Source organism: Mchenga conophoros, linkage group LG15 (genome assembly GCF_057382185.1).
Source record: "Mchenga conophoros isolate Kocher_MC1m ecotype Shallow Benthic linkage group LG15, M_conophoros_male_GT1.1, whole genome shotgun sequence".
Classification (NCBI taxonomy): Eukaryota; Metazoa; Chordata; class Actinopteri; order Cichliformes; family Cichlidae; genus Mchenga; species Mchenga conophoros.
The window spans coordinates 14,458,055-14,471,920 of NC_140540.1; the positions used below are offsets into that span (position 1 = coordinate 14,458,055).

General features: G+C 40.3%; 1 protein-coding gene across 2 annotated transcripts in view; it reads right to left on the reverse strand.

Annotated features, from left to right (window-relative positions):
- The window catches only part of lpgat1 (lysophosphatidylglycerol acyltransferase 1), a 68,282-nt gene that overhangs the window by 40,478 nt on the left and 13,938 nt on the right, over nucleotides 1–13,866 (reverse strand). For both annotated transcript variants that reach the window (XR_014888568.1, XM_085246925.1), the window contains exon 3: nucleotides 916–1,034. Coding sequence is in view for 1 of the 2 variants with exons in the window: in XM_085246925.1 (XP_085103051.1) it covers nucleotides 916–1,034 (119 nt within the window). In the remaining variant the exon portion in view is untranslated. The remainder of the gene's footprint in view (nucleotides 1–915; nucleotides 1,035–13,866) is intronic.

Below are 13,866 nucleotides of genomic sequence, written 5' to 3' on the forward strand. Positions count from 1 at the left end.
ACAAACACATTTTAAAGATGCTAACAGAGGAAAAGTGCCTAAAAATAAAACTAACCATCCACCTTGCCACAAGCCAGCAGCCTCAACATAAGCAAAGAAGTGAAAACATTGAGGGAGGGGACAAAAAAAAGGGAAGATATCCTGTTACCTGGCGGAATTGAAATGTTGCAACTACCGGTAACTGGCATTTGTTTTTCCTCATATAAATCTATTAAACCAACTTTGGCTTGCTACGGTAAAACATGTCAGGTAAAGGTGAGCGTGGAGTAACTTACTTACTATTATTATTTCACGAAGTCACAAAGAAAGCCTTAAGCAGGCAGCATGAGTGTATGGTATGAGCTTCCTGCAGCATTCATTTTAACAATATTTTTTTAAAAATCCAACTTTAGCTGTTTTATGTGTTCATATAATGTCATTTTGATCACTTCACAGCTGGAGTTCTCTAATGCAGTAATCAAAAGGGCTGTTCAAAGTGGCCGACTCCTGTATTTGTGTTCGAATCAGACTCTCAGCAATCATTTCAATGAATAAATAAATTAATAAATAGAACATGTTTTTTATTTATTTGTTTATTAAAGTGGTGTCCCACTGCACACCACTGTGTGTCCTCGCTTTCCTCAGTTACTACAACAGAGGTGAAACGTTCAAAACTGGCATGATGCACAAAGTCAACAGCCACATTAATGTGAAATGCTTAAGGATGAATTGAGACAAGAATTATGTTTCCAAATTAACATAATTTTAGCCAAAAGGCTTTTCAGGGTGATGTTTGTTCTCACAGGAAGAGCCCGCAGGTCCAAACGTCCGCACTGCTTTTTGTGTAAAGATGTTGACAGTGCATCCTTAACAGTGTTGCACACTTTCCCCCAAGGGGAGGTGACAAGAAAGCAACACATCCCTGTCCTTTCTTACCGTTCCCTTGTCTTGCAGGCACATCATGAGTGTGCACACATCTCCTGTTGATTGGTGGTTGACGATGACCATGGCTTCTTCCTCGGAGATCGGCCGCACATCATCACCCCATTCTGTTACTGTGAGACCAAACAAAAAGACACATGCACTTTAATGAAAAACACGCTGTGCAAGTACTACTCTTCAAACCTTTGGAGCTTTAATGGAAACAAAGTTTGTATTTACATTAGTTTTCACTAAACCTCCTGTCTTTCTGCAGTGTAACATCTTAAAGTGATGTTACACTGCAAGATGCATTATTATGCCATGGTAGAGTTGGGCGATATGATAACGATATGTATTGCGAAATAACTTTTCCTCGATAGAAAAGTTAAACTATTGCGATAGGCCTCATCTCTCTTGTCCTCTTAACAAAAACAGCCAATCCAAATTAAGTAGCGCAGAGCCGAACCAATCACAGCCGCAGCGTCACGTCACGTAACTTGTTACGTGCCGCACATGTGTATTTGTTTGGGAAGCAGCGAGCGGTAATGGAGGAAATGAGTGTGCCGACTAGAGAAAAATTTACCGAGCGTGACCGAAGGTTACCGAAGAGAAAACAGATGATGGTTCCAATGCCGGAGAGATTGTTGAACAGAAGAGCCATAGAAGTTCCGTAGTGTGAAGGTATTTCGACTATTTCAAGTCTGACAAAAAAACAGAGTAGTGCGCACTTTAAATTGTGCCGAAAGCAAGTCTGGAAATACAATAAAGCGGTGCAGCTCAATCTCTGACTGGAAGCGCTAATTCGTCATTCGGCTTTTGTCAGACTAAAGTAACTGTTAAAACTGTTTGAAAAGCTCAGCTATACAACAAGGAGAGCTTGAGAATTTCCTTTTAGTTCTCAGTTTATTTGATATTGACAAAAGTTAGTCAGTTTTGTCTGTTCTTCTGTAAAACAAACTAAGATTTATTTTTAGAATTAATATTTTGTTTCTAAGTGGAATTGACAATTTAGTAGTCTGTTTCGTTTGTTCTATTTTGAAACTTAAACGCTTTAGCGGCTGCTTGTGTAGTTTGCAATATTTGCCTTTATTTATCTGAAAAAGTCTCATGTTCCTTAAGTACATCTACTCTGTTGAACTTATTATGGGAAATAAATATTTAAATCAAAACAAGCTGCTGATTATTTCACATTTTACTTGTGAGCAACGGCACATTTAAATCTTACAAATATAGTTATTTGGCTTATATCGTGATATATATCGTTATCGCCTGAAATGAAAAAACATATCGTGATATGAAAAAAAAAAAAATCTTATATCGCCCAGCTCTATGCCATGGCTTATCTGCCTCGCAAAAGGTTCTCTTTTATTTCAAGTTATTCGGACCTCCTCAGACTTTCTTACTTCTCTTCTCTCCATCAGTGGCTGTTACTTATTTGTTGTACCAAATGTTTTGTGCAAGTTATTTTTCAACACTGTGATGAACAGCTGAAAGAAGCAAAACCCAGGAAATTAAGATCAATTAAGATTAATTTGTCATTTCTGTAGGACAAAGGGGGAATAAATAAGAACAAAAAACAAACAAAATATTGAAATTGATGAAGGCCCAGTTTTTTTTTCTGCAATTCTGAAAGGAGTCTCCAACTTGTTGCAGGCAAGTAGCCGTCTTCCACTCAAACTGTGGCAACTCAGGTAATCTGCTAGCAACCAAAGCAATTGCAAGCAGAATTTCCATGGAGCACGGTATAGTTAAGCAACTATTAATACCAGTCATGAAATGCATATTTTTCTTTAACGGCCAATTGTTGTCAACTGGACACCAACTAGTCTCCAGGCCTGTGTGACTAGAGCCTAACACACATCCTGCACACCCATTCATACTGTCATCACTCCCCTGAAGTATCACATAGAAACCTCAATAAGTAATTATATATGCCAAAGTTGTAAGCTCAGCCTTTTTTTTTTTTTTTTTAAAACCATTTTTTTAAAAAAAAATCAAAAAAGCCAAACAATCATAAACCGTATCTTCCGAAAGTTTTTCCATTCAGGCACTCCAATTTGGAACGACCAAGCGGAAAAATGAATGTTTTCAATCCATCTGAAATTCCTGGTCTGCTTCCAGACACATCAGCGCTCACTGTAAACTGTTAAGGATTTAAAGGTATTAAGCTGAGAAATAAATACACACAGGAATCAAAAACAGTTTGTTTAAGCCAGGTGTTTTATTTTACCAACACAGCAACAACAGAGGGAGTGCCAAGGTGTCTCTATTAGTGAAATCCACTTTGTCTGTCCGTAGTTCTACCTCTGGTTGAAAAACAGAGACTGTATCCCTTGTTTCTTGTTCCTCTTGCCATAACTATTCCTCCACTGTGATAAACTATCAGCTATCAGCCTGATTTGCATACTCTCCCTACCTGGATCAGCAGGTTTATTCACACGTATCTACCTCCTAAATGGGCTCTATAAACATTTACACTGTTCTGTTAATGTGCCCAATGGGTCTAAGACCATGGCAGAGGTGCCTTAGATGATTACATCATATACAGTGGATTTTTATGAGTTTCGCTGTGCCGGATTAGTCATCACCGAACATGCATATTCATCTGAGCTGAAGGTAAACAATAAACTGTTGGTCTGTGGTTTGGAAATGAGGAAAGAGAAGTGAGTTTCAGGAAATGGTAGCACAGTCACTTTCTCTATGGACCTGGCAGAGCAAAGAAGAGGAACAGCCCCATTACAAATAAAAGGATGACTTTCAAATGCCGCTTTAATGATGAAAATGTTATTTTATGCAGTGTATGAAATCAGACTATGCATTTATTTCCCCAAAAAGGTCTAAATTATGATACAGACACAAACATTTAGTATAAAAATGTTATTTTGGGGGGGTGGTGAACTTTATTTTTAGTAATAAAAACAACAACAACAACAACAACAACACCACAGCAAAATCTAAAATAATCATCAGGATATGTGTCAGACAGACAACATTGTTGTTGGTATGGGAACGCCCCGACAGAAATAACATTTTCATTTGGATAAGCAGAACGTTAGGACTACATCCTGTTACAGAGCTGAGCCTTATTTGCATGTCCATAAATAATTCTTCCCTCCTCAGTGAAACCACGTAAGGAATCCATGTACGTCTGAAGGGAACCGGGCCTTTGTTCACCGTCAAACTGATATAAATAAGACTAAGCAAAATATAGCTGCAAGCTGCAGTTCTGTGGAACAAGTACAGAAACATCAAGCAGGGCACACTGCTGCACACAGGTGCACCCAGGTCTCATCTACCCACAGAACCAGTCTCATCATGATCCCACAAAATGTTATGCAGATATGACTCATTATCTCAGTTTACAACTTTAATGCCAGATGCCACAGCCAGTGACATTTAGACATTGTGACAAAGTACATTTACAAAGAAATCTGATTCAATTAAAATAAATAATGTGAAATAGTTATGGAAACACTGGATAAATGATCACCCACTTATTGTTCAATTATGCCAATCGAAACAATTTCGTGTTCATAGCAGTAGGGCTGGGCCCTATCATACAGTTCACGATTATACCGGTATAATGTTGGGCAACAATAAGAAAATGAAATATCGCAATAGAATATGGGTAAAACGCGCACCGCTTGATGGATTGTCGGAGCATTACAGCTATCGTAGGCAGCAGCCTCACGGAGTGATACGTACTGTGCTTCAACATAATATTACCGTATTTTGTGTGTGTGTGTGTGTGTGTGTGTGTGTGTGTATGTATAACCTCTTTTTAAGTTTTGTGGATATTATACATGGTTATGCTGAGGGTATGTCGGCCAATTTCCACTGGAAATGCCTTTTGGTTAAACTGTCAGCAAGGAATTTGCATTTGCACTGTTAAATTTTTATATAGCGTTAATGCACATAATAAAACAGCTGCTTGTTTAAGTGAAAATACATTGATGGGTTGTTGTTGTTTTTTGCACTAATAAAGTTGTGGAGTTGTAAAGTATTTTGTCTAGTGTCAATTATATCGTCAGTTATATCGTTATCGCAAATTTTCAAATGTATATCGTGATAAATATTTTTTGGTCATATCGCTCTACATAGCAGTAAGCACCACAACCTTCACAGGCGATGTAGCCACCATGTGCAACAGCACACCACAAAGAAAAGGGAAATTAAAACTTCTGTGGTTTTACTTGCATTAAAGTTTTAAAATAAAAATCCAATGCCATACCCGTTTTGTTTTTTGTTTTTTAAAATCAAATATATATAATTTCTTTGTTTTCAACCATCATATTGAAACATGTAATACCGTGTTGCTCACTGAAGGCTGCAATAATGCACCTAGAATGCATTTTCCAACCACAAAAATTAAAATCAAATGCAAAACTAACTACCATGTGTGAATGATGACGTGTCTGAGATGGTGAGACGAGATGCTGCTGTTCAAACAGAAGAAACATGCAAAAACTCAGGCTGCTCCTTTATTTCCCTAAGGCGTCAACACAACAGATGGACCTTTTTTTTTTTTTGTTTGATTGCACATGCGTTAGGCCAATGTTAGCCACTGTAGTGTGGGGCTCATGCCAAAAATAAAGTTGAGTGTAAACTGTGGCAGGTAAAGCTAACACAAGTCAAACAACTTTGCACAGTCTACTGAGAACAGATCGAAGAGTGAAATGAAGGTGGAGCACGAGGTGGTGTGAGCAGTAATGCGAGCGCTGTACCAGTCTATCATCGTAAAGCAGAGCCGTGCCAAAATGTAAATTTACTAGTTAACCTCCATTCCAACTATGGTTCTAAGACTGACTAAAAGACCGATGACTAAGGGACCGAGGTCAAAAATACAAGCAGCAGAAATTGGGTTTCTCTGTAGCATGGCTAGGATTCACCATAGAGATAAGGTGAGAAGCTTGGAATTGAGCCGCTGCTGCTCTGTGTCGAAAGGAGCTAGTTGAGGTAGTAGGGTCACCTGGGAGGTTTTCCATGTACACCCAAATAGGAGAAAACCCCAGATTAGATCCACAACTAGCTGGAGAGCTTACAACCAACCAAACCTAGTCTAAAATGAGCAACTCCACTCTGGAAACTAACTGAAACTAAACTCAATTCAATAAAGAAAATATAACTAAATAAAACAAAAATCATGAAGCCTTACAGATTATAATTATAAACCACCATGATTGTTAAATAGGCCTTTACTATGAGCTTAATGATAGACTCGCTACTGTTTCCATGTAATACAATGTTTCTACCTGTCAAGTGTGATCTGTCTAACAATGTCCAGTGCTCGTCAGCGGCTATAGCAGTGGATCTCTTTCTGATTTACGTTGTCAGGCCTCTATACAGAGCATCAGGGCTATTTCACTACATTCACCTCTGATTGTTGTCAGAATACACAGGGAGCTGCAACAATGAAGGAAACATGGTTCATGTAAGATAAGGGCTGGCAACAGTAGCACTGCAGGAGAACACATGAAGCTTCCTCTCCACATTAAACACACTCCAGCAAGCTTTGCACATAAACGGAGCATCAAGGAGGGGAAAAAATCCAGCTGGACTGCAGTAGTCTACTTGTGAGCCTTGTAGTTTGAGGAGGGTCTGACAATTTACAGGTCTGTGTATTGCAAATGTTGCGTCAGTTAGGCTCTAGGGTACAGAGTGACTGAGCTCTTCCTGTCTGTGGAGAAGCAAATTTCAGGATATAAAGATAGAGGATTTTTCCACACCAGTGCCTCAGATAATATCAGGAGAATGGGGTCAGGAATAATGTCCTTCCTCATATGTAGCACACAGGCAAGTCAATGATTTTCACACATGCGTTAAAAGCTCTAGTTTACTGCGCGCTGCCAGATACAGATGGATGCAAGACGTCTGGTTGAAGTTCAGCAGGAATAATGAAGACGAAGACGACGAAGAAGAAGCTCAAATGACAATTTCTATACACATGGTAGCTTAGAGAGAAGACAGAAAGTGCAAAAGTGTTTGTGTTCATTTGGTTAAAACGGGAAGCTCACATTTCTTGTTCCCACTACTGTGTGAGTTTACACACACAAGGGCTACAGGTTTAATAAAAAGAGGTGTACAAAGAGGGAATTACGAAATCAATCTAATTTTTTTTTGTCATGACTAGTGACAAAAATGGAAAATCTCCATCTTTAAGATGAACTAAACCATTTTTTTCCAAATGAAATTGTTTAACAGAACTGGTCAAGAAATTTGACGGAGCAGAAACAAACGGGAGGTTAAAGGAGTCAAACGGAAAAATGACTAAACTGATAAACTGCCTGAGGAGCAAAACTGCTTCTAGACTGGAGTGGGCAACGTAATATTGTGCTGCAATTTTTCCCACTGAAATTTATGTGGCAAGCTTCTCCTTCTGCTGCTTCTTCTTTGCCCGAGACAACTCACTCTGCTTTTTAATGTAAAACAGCCTGAAATATTAGGGCTTCAACGAAGAGAAAAGCAAAACCTTTAGTTTTACTTTGCCTCTGGGTCTTGGGAACGAGTTCAGTGTTTCCAAACACAAGGTGGCGAGCAGTTGCTAAAAGCCAGGAGCTGCATCTTCAAGGAAGACTTCAAGACACACTAATTAAAATAAACTCAAATAGAACTGAAAGCCTTCTTAATTGCCAATTTATCCCAACTCTATGGTTCAAGACTAATTTTACCCGAGAAAATAAAAGTCCCTGAAATAAAAGTTTTAAATCTGTTCATTGTGTCACTTAAATAACAGGTGGAACCCAAAACAAGACTTGTGTGAAAAAACTGAACACCAGTCTTTGTTTGTCCATCGGTGTTCATTGTATTCAAACTTTGCAGGTAAAGCACATTGTTTGAAGTTCATCAGATGAGTAGTTCTCCTTTTTTTCTTCTCAGTTACCAGTGTTTCCTCTACAGTGACTGCTGCCTGCTCTGCTCTGTGTGTAGGAGGATGTTTATTTTTGGCCATCTTTATAAGGACATTTGATGCATTCCAAAGCCTCTTAGCAAAAGTTTAAGATAACAAATGAGTGCTAAACTCTTAAAGGTTTGTTTCAATTTCAGCATTTGTGAGTACACTGGTCTGAGTATTGTAAATGCCATATAGTGATCAGCACATGGATCTGTGTGGACTACACTACACACGCACCCTTCAAGGAGACTCTGGAGAGACGAATCTCGTTTCTCCGTCTGGCAATCTGAGGGACAAGTCTGGGTTTGGCGGTTACCAGGAGAACGGTACTTGTCTGACTGCATTCTGCCAAGTGAGAAGTTTGGGGGGTGGGGGGGATTATAGCATGGAGTTATGTTTTTTAGGAGTTGGGCTTGCTCCCTTAGTACCAGTGAAATAATGCTTAAGCACATCAAGACATGTTGGACAATTTCAAGCTCCCAAATTTGTTGAAAAAGTTTGGGGATGGTCCAGCATGACCAGTGCATAAAGCAATGTCTATAAAGACATGGATGAGCGAGCTTGGAGTGGAACCTCTGTATGAATGGTCAAAATGAGTTGAAGCAGTTTTAGCTGCAAAGGGTGGGCCCACATCACATTGAACCCTATGATTAAGAATGGGATTTCAACTCAAGCACATTTGTGTTTCAAGATATACCAGCAAATACTTTTGTCATTATGGTGACATGGTGGTAACCAGATGCACAGAGCCTGAAATCAGCCATCAGCAACAACAACAACAACAACAACAACAATCTGACATGCAAAACATTTTACATGCAGATGAGGCTAAACCAAGTCTTACCCCTTGAACATGCCTTTGTAATGCTATCAATAAATGAGAGCAGGCCAAAAAGTTCTAACAAAGATTTCATTTGATTTATTGTTTCTGGTTTCGTGTGACAGATTATATCATTCACACCTTATCTGCATGAACAGTTCTTGATTCTGCACTAAAACACATGCACGCAGCAAATACGTCCTTCCAGCGGTCCTCTTTTTCCAAACAATAACTTAATAATTGTCTGCATGCAATGTATTTAGGTTACATCTATAAATGACAGCTGTATAAACATGGGTTACAGGCAGGGCTCTAGGTCCTCTACAAGAGTAAGATCTGTGTTTCTGAAAAATTTTGCTTTTGAATTTTAACTTGTTCCACCTGCTGCTAATTGTTTAGCATGTTCACAAAGTTATTTAGTCATAGTGCCAATCCACAAGTAATTCCGCACTTCATTAGAGCTATTAAAGAACTCACTCTGTAGCTGGAAGCATGAAAGACAACTGATGACACTTAATGGAGGAAGCTCCTTCCATGGTAGACATTTGACATATTAAAGCTTCAGTAAATGAAGAAAACACAAAGAACTAACAGCAGCAATACACCAGCTGCTGAATTACTTTTCTCTAACACACGTTACAGGCTGGTTTCCAAGGTTGTATTTGAAGTACCTGCATCTCAAATCCTCATAAAAAGATCTCACTGAGGGTTTAAAAAAGTAGAATAAAGAATAGAATAAAGAACTGAATTTATTATTTGCATGTTTAATTAGGCCTTTGTTTAACCTCCAAAGATAAGACACCTGATCCACACGCACACAGACATCAGCCACATACTTTGTGAAAAATGACATATCTGTGATACAGTGACATGGGTATATGGGGTGTAAGTACCCTAAAGGCAATGCCATTTCATAAGGAGCATGCCTTCATGCTAGCTGAAGTCCCTATTTTTGCAGGCGAATAAGTGATATCACAAAGATGGGTCATCTGTCAGATAGAATACATTAGGGAAATTGTCTTTGAGAGATGACACAGTTTGCGCAGCAGGATGACAGCCAGGCTGCAGGCACAATGTCTAATCCGGTATCTATGGTCAGCTAAACGGTGTACCGCTGACCTTGCCTGTCCATCCCTATACTTGCTTCTCTCTGTCGAGGACAGATAATTGGCAAAGTATCATGACATCTACTACACAAAAGTGGCTTTCCACCAGAGTGTATAGCTGCATGATTCGGGGAGTGGGGGGGGGGAGATTTGGTTACAAGTATGTGGCACAGTTACAGATTATATCTAGACACTTATTGCTTAAAAACCCTGTCTTTCTAGAGTGGATTTTGTGAAATTAAAAACAGAATTCAACTAAAAGTCAAGAAAATCAGGTGGAGCTGATAGGAAGGGACTTTGACCGTGAAGCCTGTCTCCCAAGGGCATCTGTCACTCCCCACTGGCCTCCTCTGCCATCACTGGAGGGATGAGAGACAACAGGCCCAGGCAGGCAGGAGCATACTCCTGTGCCTGGGGAAACCTGCATGGAAACCACGTAGAGGGAAATTGAGGAATGAATAACACAAGTTTCGTCTGGTTCGTTTGTGAATAAAACACACTAGAAAAATGCCAAAGACTGGGCAACAGAGATCATTTAACTTCATTTTTTAACTACAAAAGCACTACTTTAGTGACTCTGATTGCCTACATGTGATGCATTTAGGGGAAATCTGTAAATAAACATGGGTTACGCTCTCTCTGAATGGACACGGCTCTAGTTCCTCTAAAAGAGGAATAAGATCTGCTTTCATGAGTTCAGGAAAAAAAGACATTTGAACAACCTGTCAGTATTGACAGTTTCTGCATGACTCAGTTATTACCTTGTCGTTTTAATTTAATTTTTTTAAAAATGTACATGAGTAACGGTACCTGCTGCTAACTGTTCAACATGCTCACAAAAGGATTTAGTCATTCAGTGTGCAATTTATTCAGCACTTCATTAGCAGATATTAAAGTACTCACTCTGTAGCTGCGAACACGAACAACTGACAACACTTAACAGAGAAAGCTCGCTCCATGTTACTGTTTATTAGTAACATCAAATAAGATAAGATAAGATAAGATAGAACTTTATTAATCCCTCGGGTGGGTTCCTCTGGGAAATTCGATTTCCAAAAAAGCACAGCACCGACAGAAGTTAGAGTTATACACACACACACACATATATATAAATACAGAGACAATATAAATAAAATATACGAAGGGGATAAATAGAATAAATAGGAATAAAAATAAAAATAAAAATGCAACCAAGGTAAACACACAACTTTCTGGTAAATACAGAAAATATACATTAAAAAGTCTCAGAGAGCAGCTCATGGCCACACAGTGGGCTGCGGAAGATAGTAAAGTTGGGCCAAAGAAGTGATTTACAACAGACAAATGTATGATAAAGATTTCTGATGTAAAGTTTAGTCAGAGTTGCCATCATACGTTTACAATTAAAAACAGAACCAGGGAAACAAAGCCACAGGATTTATCAACTGTCATTCTTACTCAACCGTTTGATCCTGAACAGTTTTCATTTTCGTGTTGATAGTGGGAAGGAACTGTCACGCAATTCAAGCACAGCTTTCCAATTTAAATCAACCCACAAAACGCAAATCAGCAGAATATCAAAATGAACGGCCGAAAACACAAAGAAAGCTCACGAGGCCAGCGTGATGGTCAGATTTGTGAATAAAGGTTTGTGTGGGCCGCTGAGAAGTTTCATATTTCAAACTGAGGTGCAGCAGTTTGGATTCTGGGAACAGGTGCTCCGTAACATGCCATGGGTATTGCTGCTGAAATAGTAAAGTTTGGAAACCTCACAATCCAAGCAACAGACTTTTTCTTATTTTTCAAATCTCAAATCACCGATCACCATGTACCCCAACCAGAAGCCTTGGATGAACCGTTATGTTCGTCTCCTCCTGAAGGTCCGCAACACTGCCTTTAGGTCAGGAGATGCACACGCCTACAGTACAGCCAGGGCTAATCTAAAGAAGGGCATCAAAAAAGCCAAACACCATTACAAAAAGAAGGTAGAAGAACACTTCTCCAACTCCAACCCCCGATGCATGTGGCAAGGACTCCAGACCATTACAGACTACAGGACCACCAAACCCTCCCCCGCGTCCTCTGATGTCTCCTTCCTCAACGAGCTCAACAACTTTTATGCTCGTTTTGAGCGAGGGAACCCCACAACCACAACAGACATGACGCCAGACCACCAACCTCTGACTCTCTCCCCCACCGATGTAGGAGCGGTGCTGAGCAGGATCAATGTCCACAAGGCTGCAGGTCCTGATGGCATCCCCGGGCGTGTTCTCAGAGCGTGTTCTGGGGAGCTTGCAGGAGTGCTCACAGACATATTCAATCTGTCCTTGGCCCACGCTGTGGTACCGGCCTGCTTCAAATCCACCTCCATCGTCCCGATACCCAAAAACTCCAACCCATCTAGCCTCAATGACTACCGCCCAGTAGCACTCACCCCCATCATCACTAAGTGCTTAGAGCAGCTGGTCCTAGCACACTTCAAATCCTGTCTGCCCCCCCTGGCCTCATCAGTGACAACGATGAGGCCGCCTACAGGGAGGAGGTGGATCGTCTGGCTGAGTGGTGCGACAGAAACAACCTGCTGCTTAACATCGAGAAGACCAAGGAGCTCATCGTGGACTACAGGAGGAATGCTGACCCACATCCACCCATCCACATTAAGGGGACGGCTGTGGAGCGTGTGAGCAGCTTCAAGTTCCTGGGAGTCCACATCTCCGAGGATCTCACCTGGACGACCAACTGCTCCAAGCTGGTCAAGAAGGCTCAACAGCGCCTCTTCTTCTTGAGGACTGAGGAAGAACCACCTGTCCTCAGACATCCTGGTGAACTTCTATCGTTGCACCATCGAGAGCATCCTGACCAACTGTATAACAGTCTGGTACGGGAACTACTCTGCCTCGGACCGGAAGGCGTTGCAGAGGGTCGTGAAAACTGCCCAGCGCATCGCCGGAGCACCACTTCCTGCCATAAAGGACATCTACAGGAAGCAGTGTCTGAAAAGGGCTGGGAAAATCATCAAAGACCCCAGTCACCCATCACATAGACTCTTCACCCTCCTGCCTTCTGGGAGGCGCTACAGGAGCCTCCGGACTAAGGCCACCAGGTACCGGAACAGCTTCTTCCCCACAGCTGTCAGACTCCTGAACTCTGCCTCCTGACATCTGACCCACGTTAAACTCGTGGACTGGACTGGATGCGAACACGCGCACGCACGCGATAACATGGACTGAACCATTACTCACAACCACTAGCACTTTATATAGCCTCTGTAGAAATTATCCACAAATCTCACTTATCTTAACTGCACAACTGTATAGTTCTGTGTAAATAATCATTCTGTACATACGATCATTTTTAAATCCTACAACTGTTTATAACTTGCATAGTTCCCATTTCTGTATAGCTGTATATCTCAGATTTCTGTATAGTTTTTTTATTCCATATTTATATCCTGTTCATAGCTTGTACTCACTACACTCACACTTCATAACATACTTCATACCGTGAACATTATACCATACCATAATAGACCCATTTCTGTAATATACTTACATATCTATATTATTGCTAATATATATTCTAATATCTATATCACGGCTAAAGCACTTCTGGATGGATGCAAACTGCATTTCGTTGTCCTGTACCTGTGCATGTGCAATGACAATAAAGTTGAATTCTATTCTATTCTCAAATGATTATCTGCCTTCAAAACCCTCGAACAGGTCAGGATACATTCATGACTAAATATAGTTTGGGCTAGGGCTGTTCGATATAACGATGTATATCAGATGACGATATAAAAACATCTATCGTTTCATTTTACGCTATCGTTTGTTTCGTGGTGTCGCAAAATAAACTGTTTACGGCAATATTTTTTCATCCTTTTGATGGTCACTGCAGTGGCTATATTAATTTCTTAAAGTTCTTTCTCTTATATTTAATATAACCACACTACTGACAGACAAGCACCTGTTTTTATGCGTTGTGGTTAGCAACAGCGACGGTAACACCCTCGCGTGTCTGCTTGTTTATGTTCCACATAAACTTTTCACAATAAAGCTCAAGATCCTGTTGAGACTTTTCAAAATAAACTGAATCACGTGAAAGAGCAGATTATTTACGGATGAGAAGTAAAAAAGAGCCACCAGGTGCTAAAAAATAAACCTTAG